Raw genomic sequence first — 25,795 nt, forward strand, 5'->3', positions numbered from 1 at the left:
CCCTAAATATGGCACTGATACACCCTTGGTCATGCACCAGACTCACAGAGTTCCGCCTGCCTTTGGCTCAAGCACCAGAAACTCAATTTGGGCCTGTAGACCACAGAAAGACTCGCCTCTGCTGCCAAACAGGCTAAGTATCATCACCCACTCAGAGTCCCAAACAGAAGGTGCAGAAGAGCTCAAACATGCCAAGAATCACTTCTAGACTCTGGAGCATTTGAAAACCCTGAGGAAAAAGTGCCTCCAACTGAGCTATTAAAGTCGGTACTGACCAGGCTGCTTGGCTGACTCATCCGTGCTGGTGTTCCCATCTCGATCTGGTGTTGCAGCTGGAAGAAACATACTGCTAGGCATCATAACCTCTGGGGTTGTCACCTGTAGATACCCAAAAGAGAAGAAGACAGGCAAAAATGTCTTTAAAACTTTTAATATGTTGTCAGTCTTGAGCCCCTACACAGACTGGTGTTTAAATCAGCCCAAAACGTTCCCACTGTTACATTTTGGACATAATTAGGGGCACATTTTCAAAGAATAGTATTATTAATATTTTCCTTTATGCTCAGCTCAGTCTTTGATCATTGATAATGTTTTGTCATAGCTGTGAAAGTTCTTACGCAACTGATTAGGTAGGTATGTTGAAAGGCCCATCTTAAGTGGCTGAAAAAGTAAGGAAGCTCTTAATTAAACCACATATTGGAAACCTCACTGCAGTTTTGAACCAGGAAGGGCTGTAGTAGCACTATTTTCAAAATGGCTTAATACAAAAAAAGGAGGAGCTAGAAAAGGAAAGAGAGATGTGTCAAGGGAGGTAGGAGAAAGATAAATGGAAGGGACAGCAGATTGTCTTTGGCAGGCAAAGAAGAAGCTTCAGTCTCCCTTTCTGCACATCAACAGAAAAAGCAGCAACAGCACAGCCCTCCTCTTCACTTGGGCTCAAAGAACAAGCAAGATCTCTTGATAGCAAAGGCCGGAAGGTCAACGTTGAGGAAAACACACAGCCATCCACGTCTGTTATGGCTGAAAAGAATACAATGAACTGAATAGGCACCCATAAATGATGATAAAAAAGGGTCTACGTTAGGAGCAAATGTAGGTCCCTACACAGGCATGCAAAGATCATCATGTACTCTTGAAAATATTGGCTGTCGCATGCTGATGATGAAGTGGAGTTCAAAGATGGGATGGCCACAATGGTTGCCTTCTGATGATGCACCTCTGCAGAAGGGAAGCTGTGCTAATTTCTAGCAGAAGCCATCTCCGGTTGTTTGGCGAACAGTAGTGCCTTTGCTGGGCCTCAGCCGACAGCATCAGTGGCACACATACAAGACGGCACTCAAAAGCAAACGTTACCAGAATGGACAGCAGCCATTTTGCTCACTCAAACAAGAGTTCTGTAGGCTGCATTGGTGATGGGAATAAGCAGATCCAGAGTTAGAAATCATTATATATGGGCTTGGAAAATAAAATAATAGGCACCATTATGCTATTAAATAAATCTATGCTGCAACCATATTTAAAGTCACTATGTAAAGTTCTCCCCTGTCCAATTACATTTAGTATTTATTTCATTTAGCAAAATTTTTATATTGCTTAATAAAAAACAATCTCCAAGTGGTTTACATAAACATGTAACGAAGTCAATAAAAATAGTAATTAAACCAAGTTTAAAAGTAGAAGATATCAAAATAAAATATAGGTAAAACCTTAGAACTTTTTTTAAAAAAACAACAAAACAAAACAAAACAAATGAACATAATTAAATTATATGTCTTTGTAGACTTGCTTAAAGGTTGTTGTTTTTTAACCAGTACAATCAAAGCACCTGGCTCATATTAATATTGTAGGCTGACTCCAATAGATGATGATGATGATGATGATGATGATGATGATGACTATTCAGTATATTTATAGCTCGCCTTTCTTACAGGATATCAATTATAAAATAAAATACATAATAATATAATGGCTCGGAGAAGCAGAGTCTCTTTAAGGAAAGGCTGCTAAAACGTTCAACCTTTTAGTTTTTTGGGGGGAAGATGACTAATCACAAGTGACATGATACGGGTAATGAATGATAGGGTGGGGAACCTCCCCCACCCACCAAAAAATTCTAGAAATCTGGGTCATACTCTCAAGTTGATTGGCAATAGGTCCAAAACTGACACCAATGAAGTATTTCTTCAAAGAACACCTACTGAGCTGAAGGAATTCACAGCCTCACGATGTAGCAATGTTTCCTTCTTTGATGGCTTTTTAAAAAGCATTAAATGAATTCATGAGCGGGATGTGTCTGTATGTCTGTCCATGGTGGTGGTTGAGAGGCAGCAGCAAACTAAAGGGTGGCAGTGAACAAGGGATGGCTGCTGCCTACTCCCGAGGGTGCTTCGAGTTCCTACAGGCAACTAGCTGGAAAAAGAATTATGGGAAGATGGCCGGTGTCCTGAACCCTTACAGGTGAGCAGAAACAAAGCTGGTGTATGAAATTATTTAATATAAGGTATAAAGACAATTTAAAAACAGACAATATGTATTTATTTGTTTTCAAAGTAGAAACATACATATTGTCTCTTTTCGTCTTTTGACCTTCTATTAAATCATTTCATACATCAGATTAGTTTTTCCTCATCTGTAAAGTGTCTTTGTTTTTCTATCATTCCAACTTTTTTCATCTTTGACCTGAATGCAGAAGTCCATTCTTGTCTTACTTTATGAAACACACTCCAAACACACACAATTTGGAAAAATGAGTACGAAAACTATTGGGAACAAGAAACTCCTTGCTTGCTTGAGTACAAAATAAAAGACGGACACAAAGCTGATCCAGTGGAAGACTTTCCCCCCTTTTTGTGAAAAAGCAAGTGCTCTGCTTTACAAAGACTGGCTGGTGCCTCAGGGCTCTGACTTGGGCTACACAGGCTACATAGAGACACCCCACTTTTCATTCTCCTCCTGCTACACAACAAGGCAGCTACTCTCCTAGAATTTTTACTTTTTGTAGAAAGGAAACAGCTCTAATCCTTCTCTTCAGTGTTTGTTTGGTTTTTTTTGTCTTAAGTACAATTGCCCTAAAGGCCAATATGCTCTCCCTCAAACTGGTTTCTGTATATTCCTGTTGTAACTGTTCTGCCTATTTGGCTTTGACAACCACTGAAGGGCACTACTAGTACCCACTGACTAGTAATACCCATGGCAAATTCACATAAGTAAATGCCCGATGAGAAGGAAGAGGCCTGGAGTCAGTGGACCTGGGAAGCTGCACAGAGGGCTTTTTCCAGGGATCCTGGCTACACACCATGTAGAGGCCATACAGGAATGAACAAATCCTGTCTCTGGAGGGAGATGAACCAGGAGGCACAACAAGTCCCCTCCAGCATTCCTGTCTATTTTCAAGGCTGTACCATCCCCTATGGAGAGATGGGGCTCAGAGTAGCCCCGAGGGTAGGATTTGAGAGATGAAGGAAGTGGGAAGAGGAAAGACAGCAGGAAGGAACAACAAGTGCCACTCTTAGCACTATCAACAGGACAGGCACTTTCTCTTCCTCTACAGAAATTATGAAAATAATTCAAAAGAAAGTGTGGGGGAAAGGCCCAGCGGAGTAGAAAAAGAATAATGTTATCTAACCTAAGTTGCACATTATTACAGCAAATCATGGTCTTTCCCCACAAAACTAGGACGGTAGCCACCCCCACTACCAGACTCAGTACGATGGATCAGTAATTGTTTTCATACACTTTAATTAGAAAAACTGAGATGGCTACGAATAATAATGGAAAGAGAGGCTTTTGCACTTGAAAGGTTGAAGTCAATCAAGTGTGAATGACGGCAAAACCAAAAAGAGAGGGAGGGGGAGAGAGAGAGGGAGAGAGAAAGAGAGAGAGAGACACCAATTCATCAAGCGTCTGTTGTCTTGCCGCGTCTTTAATCATAATTCCTGATTGGGATTCAAGAAGGCAGTAAGCAGCGATTCTTTGTCTGCCTTCACCTTCCGTCAATTAACTCTCCCTGAAATATAATCATCAACCTCACGTGCTCCTCTGCATTTCAATCTGCTGCTGCAAGCCAACCAGTTCTTCCTTCCTTGTCACCTTAGGTGTGCTTAACTCATTCCCTTTCTCTGGTGGCATACTGCCCCCCCCGCCAGCATTTAAAGGCAGCAGGCTGAGATGGGGAGGGATGCCCCAAGGACCAAAGGGCCCTGTTAAGAAGTGACTTGAGCAACACCCCAGGTGTCATTTCAGCTCCCTCAAGGACATGCTCCTCAGCAAGCAGTAGTCATGAGTGGAGAGCTACAGATCCTTTTAACAAGGAACACCAGTTCTGCTCAGAAGAGGTGACCAAAGCTGGCTTAACCTTGTTTTGCTCACCAATGGCATCAAGGGATTTATGCCTGGAGGGAGCCAAGTTGGTGGAAAGCAAACCAGTGTGCAGCCCCTTCCTTGTTGCTTCCAAATGGCATGCAAGAGCCTTAATTTCTGCCCGTGGCCCACTTTTGCACTACAGATTGCAGCATTGTGGCATGTCCACCTGCCCCTTCTACTTGACAATGGCCTGTAGTTTAAGCTACCAGTGTGGGTCTGAGCATTGCAAGATCCCAAATGTCAGCTGGTACCCAGCCCAGGTGTTCCCCTATGCCTTCTCCGAAAAGAGATACCACCCTAGATAGTGAGAGGAATGAAGAAAGAGAGGAATGAAGCCCATTCCTCTACTATCTTCTTGTATCAGACCCCATTGTCAGTTCAGGCACTCCCTGCCCCCTACAACGGCTGGAATCTAATTGGTCCAAAATGAAACCTCCAGCAAGAGTCTGACTGAGAAGACACATTAACATCTCCTCTGTCCGTACAACGGGGGAGGGGGGAGTTGTACAAGACAAGGTTCCAGAGCCAGACAAAGGAGGCAATTTCCATTACAAAGAATGAGAGGGAGAGCGGGCAGGAGTGTGTGTGCTGGAGAGAAAAGCTTCATTAGGCTCAGAGAGGCAAAGCGATGGCACTATACCAAGGTCACTTCTAATTTAGACCATCTAATTGGCAAACATGGCTCCAAATGGCTATCATCTCACAGGGCTCAGAATTAATGAAGGCCGATTATTTTCATTACCTTCATCCGAGATGGGGAATGAGACGGGGGGGGGGGGGTGAGATGAGGGAGAAAAGAGGATGACCGAATGACAGTGGAAGGGAGAGAGAGAGACACAATGGGGAGAGGAGGAGATGCAAGTAGGGAGAGAAACAGCACCAGAATGCAACTGGGGAGGAAAGACAGATGAATGATGGAAGGCAAGAAAGAAAAAGAGCTTTTTTACTGCCTTCAGCGCCTCTGATGATTCTACCAAATCAACACAGTCCTGCAAAAAGTGAATCAGCCACAACACTAAAAGCTGGGGGATAAGTCAGTGCTGAGCATAGAGAAGGCAACACACCATCCCCAATCAGAACTGCAGCAGCAACCGTTGGTCTTCACAACCTCATCCCAACCCCAATCGCTGGTCAGCTGGAGTACAACACCCCTCTCATAATTGCCCTTGCCCCACAGACAGTAGTGCAGCACAACAGGCCTCTGACGAAATGGGGAGAGGGCTCCCCTGCTATTGTTGACAGGGAAAGAGGGGGGCATTGTGGAATACCCAGATACACGGCACACCATGGTATCAGCAAGTAGCTGTTGCTATGGCAACAGTCATATTAAACATGGCAGGTTCCTGAAAGGCACATGATTAAGTAAGATTAACAGAAGCCTCTCCCAGCCCCAGTGCAAAGGCCAGAGAGGGGCCCTCACAAGAGCTCTGAAGGGACCCTGCCTTTCTAGGAGCAGCATCCTCTTGCCAATCTCTTGGGCAGACTGATGTCAGGAAAAACTCAAGACGACAAGTAGCTGGGGCAAAGATCAGAATGCGCTTTCAAGCAATCATGAGTGACATTCTGGGAGAGCCCTGGAAGCAAAGAGGCTCTTTCATGCCAAGGCTGGGTCAGCAGCAGCAGCAGCTTATGGGATTGGGAGGAGAGCTCTTCTGCTGCCTAGGTAAGGTCCCCCTCAACTATTTATAATAGTGCCATCAGTGGGCATGGCACCTAACAGTCACAAACGCAAAGGGACAGGTTTAGAACGTGGATTTCAACAAGAGGGAACATGGAGGAATTTGGGGACAGAGCGGATGAAGACACACAGAGACAGTCACATGTACTACTTGGGATTCCCTGTAGTGGTGTGTGCACAGTAAGGACTTAAGCTAAACGAGGGAAGGAAAGCCCTGGAGAGCTCTAAAGATAAAGGCAAGACACTTGTCCTGGATATGGTACTTTGCTGCTGGATTTTGAATAGAGATGAAAGAACTGGTGAGGAAAGGGAAGGCAAAGTCAAGGCAAAGGGCAATCAGAGCAGAATCAGCAAAAGGGACTTAACAGGAAGAGGCAAGTTTGTGCAACAGAAAAACTTTGAACAAAAAATGTGTAGGCCATTTAGACAAGACAAAAGAAAGCACCTCATCAGTTAATACATAATTAGCATGTGGAATTTCCTACCAAAAGATGTGGTAACAGGTGGACACTAAGCTTGGATAGTTTTAAAAAGTGATAAATGCATGGAGGATGCCTCTTCTATTAGGCATGCCAGCAGAATGGAATCCCTATGTTCAGAGGCAGTCTACCTCTGAATACCAGATCTGGAGAAAAGCTCCATGCCCTTCTTGGAGGTTCCAGAGGCATCTGGGTGGTCAGTGTCAGAAAGTGGGCTTGGCAATAAAGGACCCCAGTCCTATCCATCAAAGCAGTTCTTCTGGCCTCAGTCCTGTGGGACCAGCTGCCTTGCCTGAGGAGCTTAGAAAGCTGCCTTATACCAAGTCACACCATTGGTCCACTGAGTTCAGTATTGTCTATTTGAACTAGCAGCAACAACACTCCAGGGTTTCAGGCAAGGAATATTCCCAGGGTTTGAACCTGGGATACCTTCTGCATGTAAGAAAATGTGTTCCCCTGGCCTGTGATGTCACAATAAGCTTCAGCCTTGTCTCCCTGCTGCACCCTACTTGTAGCACACTGTGCTAAAGGAAGGCCCGATTCCTACTTTTGTATTGCTGACCCAGGTCCCTACTCAAGAGGTGGCATTTCAACAGTGCCTGGCATCTGCTTGCCTACTGGCAGGCGTGTTGAATTTGGGCAATTCACTGAAGAGGAGGATCAGGATCAGGAGGAGGAAGGGAAGAAATAATGCAGGCAAGGTAGGCCTTCTGGGGGTGGGGAACATTTTTCCCATTGAGGGCCACATTTTCTTGGGGGTAATCTGTCACGTCCATCAGTGGGTGGGGTCACCCGCTTTTTCTGCCACCACCACTCTTCATTCTCCCACCTCCCCAGGTGATTGCCAGGGTGGATGGGTTGGTTTTCCAAGAAGTCAAAACCAATTGCTCGCAGGGGACTTTATTTCCTCCTTGCCTCTTGCCTCCCTTTCTTTGGCTGAGAGGTGCAGGCTGCCCACCCACAATATAGGGACTCACCGTCAAAATGAGCTTCTCCACACAGTCCGGGGAGACGCTGTGGAGGTGAGTGAGGTGAAGCTGCAGGTGGATCTTGTTGCTGAGCATGTCCTGGCAGAGAGGGCACCGAAGCATTGGCTGGACCGAGTGCTGAGTCATGGCATGGACCCTCAACCGGTTGACATCAGTGTTACTGTACTTGCAATATGGGCACTGATATACCTGGAGGACAAGAAGACATCACAAGCTTTGGCAGAATAAAGCCTTGATAAGGTCAGGCTGCAGGACAGGTGTCTTCCTCCACCTTTTTAACACCTTTTGAAACACACTGCCCATTTCCACAGTAAGAATAATCAAAAAAACAATTTCACTATGAACTGCCTTGTGGGCCCAAGTGGATTTAAAAGTTGAATATAAGGAGGGATGGATGGAAAGGAAGGAAGGAAGGAAGGAAGGAAGGAAGGAAGGAAGGAAGGAAGGAAGGAAGGAAGGAAGCTGAGCCATTACTTCGCAGAAGCAAGTGCCAGTTGCTCCAGTGCCTCACCTGCTCCAGCTTGGTCTCATCTGATGTTTTAGGCCATTTGGTGACAGGCGACTCAGAGCTTCTCGGAAAGGAGATACGTTTAGAGGATGCTGGGGACTCTGTCAGCTCCTTTTCAGCTGGGGTAACATGTGCTGCAAAAAAAAAAAAAAAGGGACAGAAACAACTGCATGACTATGTGACACCTCAGCTCTGGAAGAACCTGGAGGCAAGAACGGTATCTATGAATTCCTCACAGATGGCCAAGCCTCCCATTCTGCACTGCTCCTCAATTCCATTCCTTTACACAAACATGCTCTGAATCTTCATTCTGAATTACTTTTGAAGTGTTGGGATGCAAATCATCATCATCATCATCGTCATCATCATCATCATCAAAATCGGGTCAGTGCCTGCATGCCAGATATGTGCTACAGTTGTGGAAAACCCGAAACCAGCATGAACTGGATTACCTGAAGATCCCTGAATAAACCTGTATAAGCCCTTAGAACACCTGGGGAAATTCTACTTATGGTACCGCAGCTTAGAGAATATCATAGGGCAGTGATTCAAAAAGGGCCATTTGGCCCAGGCTTTCTAGGCACTTTTTTTTTACTTGAATCCCCTCAAATTCCTATTTTTGTACTACTGTTTTGTGAGTTTTATGTTGCGTTTTTAATGATATGGTTCGTTGGAGATTTTAAAATTATAAGTGCTTTGTAAATGCTTTTAAATAAATAAAATAAAATATGTGCTGGTTGGTGCTTTCTCCCTGCAATGCCCCTGCAACATTCTAATCTCCCCACTGTTTTTTTAGGGGGAGGAAAATGTCTCAAAAAATGTCCCTTTCCATTTTGACTAAGAACCATTTTCCTTCCATGGACCAATGCAGCCAGACTGTGGATGAGCCCAGCTGAGTCACACATGCTACAACTTTACTCTTCAGTCACCCCTGCATGCTCCATGTCAATAATCACTCTCCAAGCCAGATTCCAGGATAACACTGATGTCCATTAGTGCTTTTGGAATTACTCCGGTGAATGAACACAGGCAGACAAGATAGCAAAGCTAAAACTCGACATGGATTTCTAATACAATTTGAGTCAACAAAGGGAAGGGCATGGCAGACTCCCCATGTAGTTGGGATGGTGGGGGGGACGACACACAAGACAATCACATCATCTACCTCACATTGCATCAAACATGCACATAACACCAGTGCTCAAAAGCTTGCACCGGCTGCCCGCACGCTACTGGGCCAGCTTCAATGTTCTTGTGTCAGTTTACAAGGCCCATAATAACTTGGGCCCAGGAAACCCCAGGGACCACCTGATCCCTTATGTTCTCACTCAATCTCTGATGTCTTTGTGGGAGCCACATAACCCCCCATGGTGTGGATGCAGGGTCATAACCACAAGGAGCAATGCATTCATTATTGTGGGTTCAATTATTGTGGGTTCAGTTTTGATATCACCATTGAGATCAGACAGGCCCCTTCCCCGTTGAACTTCCAGGACTTATGGAAGACTTTCCCCCCAGCAGGCTTGAATTCTTATTTTATAGTTTCAAACTCCTTTTTAGTCTCCTGTACACTGCTCAGAGAAGACTCTGATTACGCGGTATACAAATGGTTGAAATAAAAAATAAACACCTCCTGCTGCAATTTAGAGATAGGCATGCAGGCTTTCATAGATGCCAAGATAAGCTCCCTCACCATTTCCTCTCTGTGTCTCTTTCGAACATAGCAAAACTGGCCAGACTGGTCACACATACCCATAGAAACACCAGAAAGGCAGAATGAACACCATTCTGGTGTGTTCCAGGAAGTTGATGCTCTTCCCAGAATGCCCGCCTTATGACCTTTGAACTCTGTACCCTGGAGCACATAAATCTGCAGGGCATCTATTATTTAAAAACTACAAGGACAAGCATATTACACCTAGCCCCCCTGAACACACACATTCAGAACAGTACTTTAATCTGTCTCGAATCGACTTCAAACCCATTTCACCCTTAATGGGAGTTATTCATTTTCACTTGAAAGGTAATATATGACAGCTGGATATTTAACATGATGGATTGGCTGCCGATTAACTAAGCGGTTTAACGCTTCTGGCTTGCTCCCCCCCAGCCCCCCCCAAAAGATGCAAGGAAGATTCTGATGGGGGAATTTGTTCAAAAGCCACAAAAGAGGACCCTGCACAAAGTTAAATAGGCCTGAAACCAAGGCTCCCAAAGGCACCACTGAGTCACCCCATTGCTCCTCCAACCAGATAAGGGAACTGGGGCTCCTCCACAACTATGCCAACATTTCACACACACACACACACATACACCACCCCCAAATTAGCCTGACTCCTACTGCCTTAACCACTATCACCATCCCTGTTAGCAAGGGAGGCAGGGTGAAGCCATTTGCAGAAGGAGGAGACCTTCGAGCTAAGGATAGGGGCAATAGAGGAACAAATGTTACAGGCAGGAAAATATCAGGATATACATTGCTGGGCTGTTACTGCTACAATAATTGCATATATTATAAAATACAGAGGTGCACACTATATTTCATTAGACTTCTGATGAGAAGTTATTTCATCAAGTCTACTCAGTCATATAATTCTGCAATCTAGGTTGGTTTTAAAAGATTTACTGATTTTATCTGCGATTTTTTAAATCAATACTTTAAAATGTTTTTTTGCAATTTTAGATGTGTTTTATTGATAATGTTATCAATATTATATTTCTACTATTTATTATATTACAGAGTTTAGTGATTAAGTGACTTGTAAATCTTTCTAAAAGGAAAGAAAGAAATGGGTTATAATGTTAACCGTGTTTCGTGTATTTTAATGACATGCTGTTTGTTAAGGGTATTGGAAAAGCTTTTGGGGTTATGATGCAACAAAAAGTGGTCTATGAGCACAGTAAATCAATAAATAATATGTAAGATCAGAGAGTTTGGGCACAGTAAGCCCAATGCGTTTGTGGTGGATCTAGAAAAATAGAGGAAGCTAGGATGGTGGTGTAAGATGTATGTATAGCTGAACAAGTCTGTGCTCCAAGTTCTGGACAGAAGTAAAGTGGATAAAAGCTGAGACATGGCTGTTGTGACCAAGACAGGACGTGACTACAGCATGAGCCAGAGTCAGATTTCTCGCCAAGAAGGCAGAGAAAAAGGGGCACATTTTTGTGATGTTGTAAACTGTGGAACAGACGTGACATGACAAAAGGCTGAAGAGCGAGGAGTCAAAGATCAAGCACATGTCAATGGATATGGAGTGTAGAGGAGGATGAGGAGGGGGTTTTGGGGGAGTGATGAGAAGTTAGGTTTGGGACAAAATGGGTTAAAGACAGTGAAGAAGCATCCAAGCACACTGGAGACACAGGGGGACCTGGGGTAGAGAGGTAGAGCTGGGTGTTATTAACCTATGGATGGTACTGAATGGCATAGGATTGTACAAGATCACTCAGGGACTGTGTATAAAGAAAGAATCACAGAGGAACAAGGGAAACCCCATTTGAGGAAGAGAAGAACATTGCCGGGGTCAAGCAGGAAGCAGAGTTCACCTGTAGATAGCAGCAGGGCTGGCACCAGGGACTGGCATGGTCAGGCACCTCCCCAGGGACTCAGAAAGGCCCATTGCTGATCCTGCTGCCAATGAGACACCTGACCAGCGCCCCTGTTGCCATCAAAGGAACCCCTTATTCCTGATGTCAATCTTCACCCACCCACTCATCCCTAGTGGGGAGGGGGACACCATTTTGGGCTTTGCCTCAAGTGCCAAATGTATTGGGCTGGTCCTGATTAGGAACATAAAAAGGTAAAGGTACCCCTGCCCATACGGGCCAGTTGTGTCCGACTCTAGGGTTGTGCGCCCATCTCACTTAAGAGGCCGGGGGCCAGCGCTGTCCGGAGACACTTCCGGGTCATGTGGCCAGCGTGACGAAGCTGCTCTGGTGAGCCAGCACCAGCGCAGCACACGGAAACGCCGTTTACCTTCCCGCTAAAAAGCGGTACCTATTTATCTACTTGCACTTGGACGTGTTTTCGAACTGCTAGGTGGGCAGGAGCTGGGACCGAAAGACGGGAGCTCACCCCGCCGCAGGGATTCAAACCGCCGACCATGCGATCGGCAAGTCCTAGGTTCTGTGGTTTAACCCACAGTGCCACCCGCGTCCCTTCTAATTAGGAACATAGGAAGTTGTTTTATACCAAGTCAGACTAATGGCCCATCTAACTCAGTTCTGTCTATTGTGATTGGCAGTGGCTCTCCAGGGTTTTATGCTGTGAACCTTCCCAGCTGTACCTGGAGACAATGGCGGGGATTAAACCTGTGACCTTCCTACATGCAAAGCATGTGTGCCCCTCCTAAGCTACAGTCCTTGCCCCTTGTGACTGCTTGTGGTTCTCATTCATTCACCTCATCCCCCTATTCTCTCTACAGATGCTTACCCAGCAGCGGCAGTACAGACTGTGGGAGCTGAGCCAGGTCTTGACTCCATAATATTATGGGGTACTTACTATATTAGATTCCCCAATACCCAATGTTGAATCCAGGCATCACATATTGGGGAATTTAAACATGTCAGCTGCCTGCTGCAACACAGAGCTAAATGCTGTCAACATTGGGTAAACATGTCTGTAGAGAGGAGGGGGTAAGCAGAGTTACTTTTCAGTTGTGGTTCCTTATATGCGGAAAGCTCTCCTTCGTGAGGGGACTTACCTTTTCCCCACTACTGATGGACTGAGATTATGTTGTTTTGTTACTAGTGTGCTGCCAAAGCTTCCTGTGGCTTTTGTGGGGAGGGGGGCATTGTGTGTGTATTTATTTTAAATAATTGCAGCTGTTTTCCTGTATGAATTTGTTAATCAGATAATGTAATTATGTTTAGAAACATAAACATAAACCCTGGGGTAACAAGCAACTAACAAGTCTACATAATATTAAATGGCAACAACAGGGTGTATCCAATGCTAGTACTACTCTGAGGAGACCCACTGAAGTGAATGAACATGACTATCTAGGGTTCATTCATTTCAATGCGTCTGATTTGAGCAGGACTAGCACTGGATACAACCTAATAGCAACAACAGCGGACAGCCTACAGACACACTATGAAGAGACTCTAATGCAGGCATTAGAGAAGCCATGGCCAAACTTGGCCCTCCAGATGTTTTGGGACTACAATTCCCATCATCCACTGGTCCTGTTAGCTAGGGATGATGGAAGTTATAGTCCCAAAACATCTGGAGGGCCAAGTTTGGCCATGCCTGCTCTAATGGCAATGGCAGAGGCAGCTGCAATACCAGGTTGGCACTGGGCAGGAGTCATTGCGGTGTCATGCCATGAGCCCAATGAAATCTGGTCCTGAGTGGCAGAGTGGTCATGGACATTTGGCAGCAAGGAGAATACCAGTGAGCTTGGTATGGGCAGTTTCAGTGAAGGGCAGAGAGTGAAGCCAGATCGTAAGTGGTCAAGAGAGAGAAGTTTAAAGAAAGAACATAAAAAATGCAAGGGCTAGCATTACACTCCAGGAGTTTGGAGACAAAGAACAGACAAGTACTCAGGCAGTATCTGGGAAATGAAAATTTATTAAGGGAGAGGTTTTAGAAGTTGAGGAAATGGCAACATGTGTGAATGCATCAAGGCAGAGGTGACAGAGAGGTTGGCTGTGTGGCTGAGAGATGTAATGATGGCAGGAGAGATGCCTATTAAGAGTCAGGAGTAAAGTCAAGGACAGCAGACTGGTCAACTCATTAAGTATGTTGGTGGATGGAACAGGAAAATATTGAAGGAGTAGAAGAGATTCCATAGTGGAGAGTTCTGATTTTATCACTGCAGGAGATGAAGTCTTGAGGGTGGGACATTGCAGATCAGATCTTATCAAAAGATAAAGAAGAGGCATTGAGGATTCTTAGAGTTGGTGTGGATCATGGAACCAGGAATATGGTAGACAAGAAAGAGGAGAGGGTGGACTTATAATGCTGGCCGGTTCCTCAGAGGTATTCAGCTGTGTGAGAGCATGAATGGATATTCAACTGTTTTCTTTTCCATTGAACAGAGATCATCTTTAGGCCAGGTGTTCCTGGCATCTCTGAGGAAAGACTCTGGCCAATATTTATCTATATATGGGTTGTTAGATATTTATCTAAGAGGACTATAAAAGCATAGAAAATGAGGGCATTGCTAGTTATGTGGGGTACCCCAGTACATTGGAACTACCTGGAGAATAATCCTTTCCTTGTGTTTTATAAACTTGGTGTGGCCAAATGAAGCCAGTGCTCTGGATTAAAGGCAACAGCTCCTGAAGTCACTCACTACCTCTTGGAGCTCAAGCCTTTAAACCTTCACGATCTGTCACTGACCTCAACAGGCCCATGAAAACAAGAACTTAGCAAGCGTTCCTTCCGTTTCTAATGGGACTTCTTGATAAAGTACTGGGAGACAGGTTGATCTTCTCTAGAAAGACATCTTTAGACCCGGCCAATATGACCAGCTATCGCCCAGTCGCAAATCTTCCATTCTTGGGCGAGGTGATCGAGCGAGTGGTTGCTGAACAACTCCAGGCACGCCTGGAAGAAGCGGACCATTTGGATCCCTTCCAGTTGGGATTCAGGCCTCATCATGGGACTGAAACTGCCTTGGTCGCACTGGTCGATCATCTCCGGGAGTGGGCTAGGGACAAAGGTGAGATCTGTTTCCTAGTTCTGCTGGATCTCTCAGTGGCTTTTGATACCATTGACCATAACATCCTTCTGGACTGTCTAGAGCAGTGTTTCCCAACCTTGGGCCTCCAGCTGTTTTTGGACTACAACTCCCATCATCCCTAGCTAGCAAAACCAGTGGTCAGGGATGATGGGAATTGTAGTTCAAAAACAGCTGGAGGCCCAAGGTTGGGAAACACTGGTCTAGAGGGGCTGGGAGCTGGGGGCACTCTTATACAGTGGTTCCGCTCCTCCCTCCTAGGCCGTGTTCAGAAAGTGGTGGGGGGGGATGAGCGTTCAGACCCCTGGGCTCTCACTTGTGGGGTGCCTCAGGGTTCTGTCCTCTCCCCCATGCTTTTCAACATTTACATGCAGCCGCTGGGAGAGATCATCAGGGGGTTTGGGCTGGGTGTTCATCAGTATGCGGATGATACCCAGCTCTACGTCTCTTTCAAATCAGAACCAGTGAAGGTGGTGAAGGTCCTGTGTGAGTGTCTGAAGGCGGTTGGAGGATGGATGGCAGCTAACAGATTGAGGGTGAATCCTGACAAGACAGAAGTACTGTTTTTGGGGACAGGAGGAGGGCAGGTGTGGAGGACTCCTTGGTCCTGAATGGGGCAACTGTGCCCCTGAAGGACCAGGTGTGCAGCCTGGGAGTCATTTTGGACTCACAGCTGTCCATGGAGGCACAGGTCAATTCTGTGGCCAAGGCAGCTGTTTACCAGCTCCATCTGGTACGCAGGCTGAGACCCTATCTGCCTGCGGACTGTCTCGGCAGAGTGGTGCATGTTCTAGTTTTCTCTCGCTTGGATTACTGAAATGCGCTCTATGTGGGGCTACCTTTGAAGGTGACCCGGAAACTACAACTAATCCAGAATGCAGCAGCTAGACTGATGACTGGGAGTGGCCACCAAGACCACATAACACCGGTCTTGAAAGATCTACATTGGCTCCCAGTACGTTTCCGAGGACAATTCAAAGGGTTGGTGCTGACCTTTAAAGCCCTAAATGGCCTTGGTTCAGTATACCTGAAGGAGCGCCTCCACCCCCATTGTTCTGCCCGGACACTGAGGTCCAGCGCCCGGTTCCCTCATTGCAAGAAGCCAAGTTACAGGGAACCAGGCAGAGGGCCTTCTCTGTAGTGGAACCCGCCCTGTGGAATGCCCTCCCACCAGATGTCAAAGAGAAGCAAAACTACCAGACTTTAAGAAGACATCTGAAGGCAGCCCTGTTCAGGGAAGCTTTTAATGTTTAACAGACCATTGTATTTTAATATTTTGTTGGAAGCCAACCAGAGTGGCTGGGGAAACTCAGCCAGATGGGCAGAGTATAAATAAACTATTTATCATCATCATCATCACCACCACCCATGGAATAGCTGCTAAAGCACTGAAAGGAGAAGATAAGGAGCCAACTGATGGGAAACCTTTTCCTGAGGCCCTATCATGTGAGAGACTATCAGGTGGAGTGGAAGCTAGCTGCCCTGCTTGCTCTGCACAAAGGTAATGTACAGGAAGGAGGAGTGAAAGACTGGGGATAGAGAGGGGAGATGATGAGGAGAAGGGATGTCCAAAGTAGCTGGCATTCCAGGGATATCTAAGGCATTATCAACCCACTGTATCTGCCAGCTGCGATTCTCTGGCACCATCTCCAAGGGAATAAGTGTTGCTCTCTCACCATCCTGCCGCCTAGTCACAGCAAGGCTGTTTCAGCGGCAAAGTCAGTTTGGGGGACCAGAGTCCTACCAGTTAACTCAAAAGAGAGAGAGAGGTTTCCCCAGCCACTCTGGGAGGCTTAAAGCCTTAAAGTGAAGGCTACACTCATACCAATACAATGAAATGACCCTGGAAATTGTTTTATTCCTTTTGAAGTGCACTATGAATCCCTCACCTAAGAAATAGCTCACTGCAACAGACAGTTTACTACCCAAAAAGTCTTCCTACTGCTTCAAATTTTCAACATTGAAGAAAGTGTCTCCTTCCATCCATGAGCTGTGAAAAGCAGCACAGAGGTGAAGCTCAAAGAGCCCAGCCCAGGGTAGGAGGACTGAGGAGGATGGACTCTACCTGACTAAAGACAGTTGCCTCTCCCCTGCCCCCAGTCATCAGTTTCTCTGAGCTAAAGCACCATTGACAGCCCCTTCATCTAAACTTCCATCTACTAATCCAGCAGCATAATGGAGGAGCCAATTAAATGATTATTAATTCATGCTGCTTTCCGTAAAGCTGGGTTCTCATCTCTCTGCATTCCGTAAACCAACTCGCCACCTGCCCCAGAAATTTACAGCAGGACTCACTGACGTTTGCTCTCTCCATTGATCATACCAGCTCAGCAGCCGGCCAGCATCCCTGAAGCCCAGCTCTCCAACCAGGTAGGTCCTTCTGCTCCACCATGTGGCAATGCTGCACCTCAGGTGGCTGATGGCATGACATGGGGTGGGCCTGCTTTGAAGACACCCTTCCTGGTTAAGCTGGAACCATGGAAAAGGCACTACACAGGATGTGGTTTGGTCACTTGGACTCCTTGATGGAGGCTTTGTGATGAATGTTAAGCAGAAATGAGACTCAAGAGCTGCTGGTGCTGTTATGTGGGCCATGCTCATGCCAGTGGACCATTGGCGTGATTTGCACAGCACCCCGAGGCTATATTGTGCCCCCTAAGACAGGAGCAGCCAATGAACCCACGAAGGCAGGAGAGGAAAACAGCCCAAGCAAGGCACCTCAAAAAAGGGCTGGTGGAAATTCAAGCACACTAAGAAGTCTTGGAAACAGATGCCAAAGAGTGATTCAGCTATGGAAGCAAGAAGGAATTATTGTGCCTCGCCAACTTCCATAAAGAAATGTGGACAAAGTGGGACAATCATCCTTCCTGAAAACAGAGGTCCAAGAGTAGCCACTAGTTTAGCATGAGGGCTGTGCTGGGCCCCAACAGCCCCTAAGGGAGGGTAAGCAGCAAGTTGCAGAGGCAGACTTGTTAAAAACAGGAAGATAAAAAGAATTAATAAACACTTCCTCTAGCTAATAAAGCTGCCTCCCCACTTTAATGCTGACCATGCTTTTGGCAAGGAGTAGGAGCTGGTATGCAGCACTTTGGGAAAGAGATATTGACTGGAGAGGAGCAGAATCATGGTGGGTCCAGTGCATCTTCAATTACCTAGACAATGGCATTGGCAGTTTACCAATAATACAAAATATGCAACCAATAGACTAATGTTCAGAATTATCCTAGTAAGCTAGAAAATGAGGCTAAAATGTAAATTCAACTAAGAGTTCTACACAAGGCCCACAAAAAGCTAGCGAGGGAGTAATCTACAACTAGGCTACAGTGTCTTCTGAAAGGAAGAGAGCTATGAATTAGGAGCCAGAAAGAAGAAGAAAATAGCCAACGTAGAGAATTTTAAAAGCAGGAAGATGTTACCCACCTTTTCCAAATATCTAAAGAGATGCCAGAATGCTGCATGACTGGGAGGTGGACTGGAGCCATATTAGCTCTGTTCCACTTCTGATTCAATGGATTGGGGGATAAAGAGAGCTGTACCTCATGTCTTTCACAGAGGATACAGAGTGGGCAGGAAGAAATCAACAGCAACCCAGACCTATGGGCTTTAACAGACAAAGCTCCCCATGCCCTTCCCAGGCAACACTAATAAATTCAGTTTGTCCCTCATGCTCAGGCACTGAGAAGGAACAGTAGGTACAGATTCCAGGCACAGCTCACCCCAGGCCTCCCCATCACAGTATCCAGGGCATCTGATGAGACTTGGTTAAACATGACTTTCTGTGAAAATCAGGGGAAAGTTCAGTCAGGATGGCCTTGGCCTGGTTTTTTGGGGGGGAGGGAATTGGGCCCCCCCCCTTTCCCTACTTTTGCAATTAGAAAGGCAGTGGGCCTGTAGGAATTATTCATAAACAGCAAGAGCTGTGCAGTAGCCATTTATGTTAAACATGTCAAACCCAATTGCAATCATGCCTGCCAGCTCTTACTCCATAAACACACTTTTCTGCAACAATTTCCCAGCCCTTGGCAGCCCATTAATACCTCCCCTAATAGCAATCTGCCATGGGTGCGAATTACGGATGCTCTATTGCACTGATTGCTGCGTTAGGTGAGCCCTGCCGATCTCTAAAAATGGGGAGCACTTAAAAGCTCTCTGAGCTGGTCTGCCACAACTACTGCTTACTTAATTCATTATCCCTTCCTGTTGTGAAGGCTGAGGGTGAGTTCCAGTGCTGCCAAACACATGAAATGTTTCTGGACCAAGATTTTCTTTTGTCTTTTTAATCATTTAGTGACTTTGTGCATCACAGTTGTAAACTATTCACAAATCTTTTAACTTCCTACATAAAACCCCATACCACACCCCTTAGGAAAGCAGCAGTATCTGCTCTGGGACTAATTTGTCCAGACTAGAAGGAACAAGACTTTCACCTTTGAAAGGCTCACTGTCTCCTTGTTTGAAAACAAAGTCTAAGAAATCTTTTTTCTTTCTGATACAACCCCTGCTTATCAAGTAAATCTTATTTCAAGGACTGAGAAAATTTTGACAGCTATTATGACTTGAGATGGTCTTCTGCTGCTGGACAAATACAGACCCAAACTGTAGAGTATGGACTGATGCACCAGACCAGCACAAGAAAAATTATTCGTACGATTGGCTGGATAAAGGGTCAGACCTCTCTTTGTCTCTTCTGTCTCTGAATCAGCTCCATACAGAACTAGCCCAAGGATTTCTCTTGCCATAGTCTTCTGGTTCGTAGGAGGTAAACATCCACCTCAACTGTTCAGAGTGATTCACATTCAGGCTTAGGCAATTTTAGAATTTGCTCTAGATTTTGCATTATTTCACAAAAATCCTTTCATCTTCAAAGTTCACTTGTCTTTTTTTTTTTTTTTTAAGAAACAGAGCAAGTTCACTCTATATAACACCTCTTTCCTAATATAAATATGTACTGCTGCTCTTACAAAACAGGATCAACAAGGGGATACAAAATGCAGACTGACTGGAGATATTCTGACTGAGAGAATGATTCAGACAAATTTGAGAACAGCCTCCAAACCCACTGTAGGAAAACTTTCACTCTAGCAAAGTGTGTGAGAGAGAACCAGAGCTCGGCTTCCACTGACTATCACTCACCTGCCGCCCATTTGCCCTCATCCTTTTCAACAGCAGTCTCTGCATCTTTAACAGGCTCTTCTGGATCGGCAGCTGCCTCACTAGGAGGCCCTTCTGCATCTTCAATCAACTCCTCTGAAATGGGAGAAGAAAAAGAAGGAAAAGAAAGAGGTAAAAACTGCACTTGACACCTGCAGCAATGTTGCCTTAAGTCACTTCTTCTACCTTCCCACATTTGCTCCTACAATGGATTCTGGGTTGTTTCCCATCTCATTTGGGAATCCTCAGGTGCAGCCCCAATACATGCTCCCTTTAACTCCAAGTCACAGCAGAAACTGAGCGGCTGAAAAGGGACCCAAAGGGGGTCCTGGTGGAGAAGCCTTGGCAATTGCATGGCAGGGAGGCATGCAGGAGGTGCTATAGGAGCAACAGAAATTGTGGCCACTGCTTCTTACAAGCAGTGTTAGAAACTCAAGATATATAACCTAATTGCCAAATGGCACCTTAAACCTAGGTTACGGTCACCACAACGGTATGTCTAGGCACCATTTCCCCCCAATGGGATTTATTATTACACTCTGTTGCCTACCTGCTTAAGAAAGCTGGAGAGGCCAGCTAGATGGAGATGTCAAGTCACCAACCTGGAATCCAGAGATCTCCACGTGCTCACAATTGAACCCACACCAGACACAAAACACACCTGGCACCTGGCTAATTTCTAACACTGCTTACAAGCTCACTGGATACAAAGCTCAGGCTAGGAGTCTGTGGATTCAATTTACATCTATTTCCCTGGATAATCCCCTAAATCTCCTGGGAAGAGCTTTAGTTTGGCCTCCAAATTTATTTACCGTATTTCATTTGCATGCCACCTACACAACTAAATGCTCTGGATGGTTTGCAAACATCGAAAAACAGAATACAATCCACAATTTTTCACAAAACAGTAAACCCAAAATAAAGTAAGTCAACAATAAACAAAAGCAACCACCCCAAAAACCAACAAACTATGACTATAAATACAAATGAATGAACATACACAGGAGCTAAACCAATTTAAAACTGTCAAGGGAATGTACATATTGTGGTTAAGTGTCCTGAGAGAAAAAGGTCTTTTCACCAGGCACCTAGCAGGGGTGCCAAAAGAGCCTCTCTAGGCAGCCCATTCCATAACTGGGGCTGCACCAACAAGGACCAGTCCCTAGCAACTACACACATCACTTCATTAGGCAGGGAAACCTGGAATCTCAGGGTCCATACAGGTATATACAGAAGGTGGCGATCCTTGAAGTAACCTGGCCCCAAGCCATTTGTAGCTTTAAAACAGTGATGGATAACATTTTTTTTTAGCCTGGGGGATGTGTATGGTTCTGGGGAACTTTCCAGGGGCCACATGCCAGTGGTGGGCAGTGCTAGAAGCAGAAGTGGATGGAGAGAACGCCATTTTCACCTTTGTACAGTAGGCTAATTTCTACGCAGACTCACACAACCCTCTATCCTCTATGCAGCTAAGATAGGGGCTCTGTCTGAGTTCAAGGACATGTTCCAGCCAGGTAAAAACACTGCTGACAGGGCTGGTATGCAGCTGAAGGGAGGACAGAAACGGACCAGAGATTAGAAGGCAGGTAGAAAGCTCTGAAAACTGACAACCCATGCTAGTTACTGACCAAGGCTGTGGAGGGGAAGGTGACAAAGCTAACTTTCACCGTGTTAGAAAGCAACCTGAATAAAGCATCAGTCAATCAGCTCACAAGCATTTGGAAGCAAACAGGTAGTCATCATCAGTTAGTATACATCTGATAATTCCACTTGGCTCTTCAGTCCAAGCAACCTAGTCAAGCAGATAAAATGGGTGTGATGTGTACCTTGGGGTCTGGCCATCAGCAGTGCTTTTGAAATGGCCCCACATGGCGGTCAGTCTGCACCCATGAGGGTGTCAGGTCTCAAACTTGCCTTGAAATCACACAGTATCCCCAAAGCCCTGTCCTCTGGGTCCTAGGTTTGGACAGTCTGTTTGGACTGAATAGTGAGAGTAAGACATCCCATCTGTGCCTGAAGCAGTAAACAGAATACCCAGGAAAGATAGTCACACCTGTTCTTTAGCACTAGGTAGCCATCAAAAACATTGTACCACACACACAGCACAACATCAGGGGCCAAACTGCTTTGTATTGATATCACATATTTTTGTGGGGTGGGGGAGTTCTACCAAAACACCCACTGAAGTATAAGTTGCAAAGTTCCTAAAAAGAGGAAGCTGCAGCAGTACTGTCCATTCTCGTGCCATTCACTGTCTGCACTCTGTGACCCTCACATGAGCACAAAGCAAAATTTGTGTGTGCCTCAAGGATCCAATAGGCAGTGAAGCAACTAGTGATGTAAGCCCCGAGAATTTAAGATTGGCCTCCTGGCAGGAGAAGAATCTCCTTCCTCGCTTTATCAGCAGAGAAAGCATAAAGCTAGTTGGGATGCAAAACACACTGATTGTGCATCTTCTATGGAAAGGAGAGGAGGAGATGTAGTAATGCTTAGTACGTCTATAAAATGCTTGAGTGTTCAAAGTACTTTATTGGCATATGGGCCAAGCCTGGAGCAGCTCCATGGCTTTGAATAAACCTTCCTCTAAAGAGATCTGCCCACTTATGAGGTAGACTAGGTTGAGGGACACCCAGTGATCTTTGTGACCAAATGGTTATTTGAACCCATAGTGCTCTAGGGAGCATCCAACACACTAACCACTGTACCACACTGCACTGCTGGAGGAAGGACATTCATGCCCTTACTTGCTCTTATTTAAACAAGCTTATAGAGGCTGAACTGGTGGTGAAGCCTGGAGGAACAATTTCCAGCTGCAGATGCTTTTACTAGTTGGGTGCGGTAATAATAATAATAATACTAATAATAATAATTACTGTTAAGACTGGTGGCTGTTTAATCTAGGGACTACTGGCTCCATCTGAGCTTCACCTTTAAGCAAGAAGAAAATGTGGGCCTCCTGAGCAGTCTTTCTCCTCCAGCCAAATGTTGGAAAAAGCTCCTCAAAGGAAGAAAATGCCCACCAAGCCCCTTCTGGCCCAGCCATGCTGAAGGTCCCCTGCAGTCCCAGCAGCAACCTAGAGGTGTCACCCTCTCCAAAGCAAGCAAAGGATGGCTGGCCAGCCGGCTGGCTGCTAAGTTGCGACTGGACTGTCTGGGCTCCCCTCCGAAGCATGTGGAAATAATATACGTCTTCCAGCAAACTGTCTGGTTCAGAGGAAATAAAATAGGACATTCATAAGCAGTTACACCATCTGTCTTTATACCATCATCATCAACAACAAGGGGGAAAATAGCTCTTTAAAATGGATGAAAGCCCAGGCTGACAGTAACCAGGAAAATGTGAGCTATGAATACCAATAAAGGTAGAAAAATGATTAAAAAACAAGGATACACACTGCAAATTTCTCTCCTCCGCTCTGCTGCCTTGTTTTATTGGCTAGCCCTGCAAAGGAGATACTGTCTCTCAAGAACCAACCTGCAAATGGGGGGCAGGGGGGGGCGTTAGGAGGAGGACAACACTGGTTATAACAGCAGAAGAAGCCCATTATTTGGGGTGGGAAGGGAAGGGTAGGGAAGCAGCTCAGCATTGACCTCAGGCACTCAAGAGCCCTTCTTTCTAGGATTCCCTAAAAACATTAAACAGTGGCAGCAGTGCCTTTCATGTGTAGCGGGAGAGATGCCCCTCTGCCTCCTGCCAGGGCTCCACTGCAATTTCTTTAGGGGAAATTCTTTTTTTAAAAGCAGCTACAAATAGAGCATTAGGCATAGGCAACTACAGGGTGGTGATGGATGACCACTGTGGCTGGGGACAGAGAATGGAAGGCAGAGTGTCACTAGTCTAGTCCCAACCTTTCCAACATAAAGTGAGCACACAAACACAGACACATAGCATTCTCCTAGAGCTGAGGTCCTTCCCCTAGACCACACTGGGAACTCTCCCAACAAAAGAAAGAAGAGCCCATGTGGTAAAGCTCCCACCTTCAATCCTTGGGCTCAGCTCATGCTTCAGCAGCAGAACCCAGAGTCTTTACCCCCTCCCCTTGTAGGCACCTCACCCAGGTGTCTTTTTCCAAATAAGCATTTCAAGGAGGCCACCAGCATTGAAAGGGAAGGGGAAGCATCACCTGGAGAGGGACTAATTCTGCTAGCTAGCAAAATGAGCCTAAGTCTCACAAGTTATCCTTAGGCCCTTACTGTAATGCCTTATCCCAGCCCCAAGTTACCAATGGAACACTTTTACTTTGGCCAGGAAGGACAAAAAACCCACAGACCTCTGAGGGGCAAGCAAAGGGTGAGCAAAGCTCTTGCAAAGTGTCCTGGGTCCCACATGGATGCCACAGGGCCTGTCTCTTCTGCTCCTACAAACTTGGCAGACAGGCTATGACTTCCTGAGACAGGATATGTTCCTATGTCCCAAGCAAGGTCTGATCAGTGTGAACCAAAAAAGGAGAGATTGCAGGGAGTTGTCTGGTAGAGACCAGCCAGGCGCCTCCCCAGACAACTGATGCACTTGCTGACCCCCCTGAATCATTCCTTAGCTGTGGGACTTGGAAATCCAAATAATTTCATGCTTGTCCTGCTCAAAGTTCTCCACAAAGGAAGGCTCAAGTCAGAGGGGTTTTTTTTGCCTCTGGTGAAACAAACGTTGTAGACAAACCCTATTTCTCAAGAGGAGGCATCTCCTCCCGGCCCTTGGTGAAGTGCACAGAATTTCCAATCTAAGCTTAGTCAAGAAAATGGGCCTCAGCCCCCACCTCCAATCAAAGGACAAAAGGCCCCACGACTCCTGCTCCTTCACACATCCTGACGGACAGCCTTAAATCCCTGCATGGACAATCCACCCACTTCCATCTGGAAAACAGCCAGGCGAACAGAGCCTTTCCCCCCTCTCCATTCCCTTAACAAAATGACAGCCCCCTCGTCCAAACACTTCAAGGGCTTGCAGGGTCTGGGGTGGAAAAGGACAACAAGAAAGGAGGGAAGTAGAGCATGTTTGCCTCCCCACTCCCGCCCGTTCCAGTAGACTCAAGAGCCGAGAAACATTAGCTGTCACGAACCACAATCAAATCGGGTTTGAAATATTTAGCAGTGGCTTGGAAAATGCGATGGTGCAGCTCTGACAGGCGAGATGGGCACAGACACCCATTTTCCATTATAATGGAAATATCCAGCCTGTTCTGAATATGTATAACCCAGAAAAATGTATTGATTTTTCATTCAGCATAAAAAAAATTGAAATACCCTGCAGCTGTCAAAAGCCTTTTGTTAAAAGCTCATCTTCCTGGAATGAGGTTTACCAGAAACAAGTTTTAATTGTACACAGGCTGCTTCTTTGAAACACAGAAGGATAACCTACCCACCCCCACCCACCCCGTTAGCAAGAAAAATTCCTACTATGTCACCCCCTACTCCACTGCCTCAACAAGAGACTGCTCCCATCATTGGACAGTAATAAGCAGGCTGCAGCCCTGGCATAAGGGTGTGTTGAATTTTTCAACTTTTAACTTCCAAAAATAAGGAGTGCTTAAAAGTTGTAACATGACTTGGGAATTCAAAATATATTTTGGTTAAACTAATATAATTTAATTTTACTTGGTAAGTAAAATGTGTGTAAAATGGCACAGAAATCATTTAAAAAGATTGCCAAGTGCTTGCAGTTATATTACATATTAGTATTCTTATTCTTATTTAATGTTATTTCACAATACCTGACATATTCAGAAGATAAAATTAAAATCTTTTGGTTTTCGAAAAGCAGTTTATGTGCTTCCTCATCAAATGTAGACTTACCAAGCTAGGACTTACCACTGGACAGTATTTTTGTCTAATCACAAAAATATTAGCAGATTTGAATTTCTCACCCCAAAACATATTTTCAAGACCCCTCACTGAAGAAATTTGCAAAAATTAGGTTTCACCCTCTAAAATGACACTGTCAGAAGCAG

At 45.5% G+C, this 25,795-nt stretch overlaps 1 protein-coding gene across 20 annotated transcripts in view; it reads right to left on the reverse strand.

Moving 5' to 3' along the window:
• The window catches only part of ZFHX3 (zinc finger homeobox 3), a 257,142-nt gene that overhangs the window by 20,591 nt on the left and 210,756 nt on the right, over positions 1 to 25,795 (reverse strand). For all 20 annotated transcript variants that reach the window (XM_083626176.1, XM_083626174.1, XM_083626161.1 and 17 more), the window contains 4 exons: positions 19,833 to 19,946; positions 8,020 to 8,150; positions 7,497 to 7,697; positions 276 to 378 (listed from right to left, as the gene is read on the reverse strand). In XM_083626176.1, coding sequence (XP_083482302.1) covers positions 276 to 378; positions 7,497 to 7,697; positions 8,020 to 8,150; positions 19,833 to 19,946 — 549 coding nt within the window. The remainder of the gene's footprint in view (positions 1 to 275; positions 379 to 7,496; positions 7,698 to 8,019; positions 8,151 to 19,832; positions 19,947 to 25,795) is intronic.

This window comes from Podarcis filfolensis (genome assembly GCF_964270895.1).
Source record: "Podarcis filfolensis genome assembly, chromosome: 8".
NCBI lineage: Eukaryota > Metazoa > Chordata > Lepidosauria > Squamata > Lacertidae > Podarcis > Podarcis filfolensis.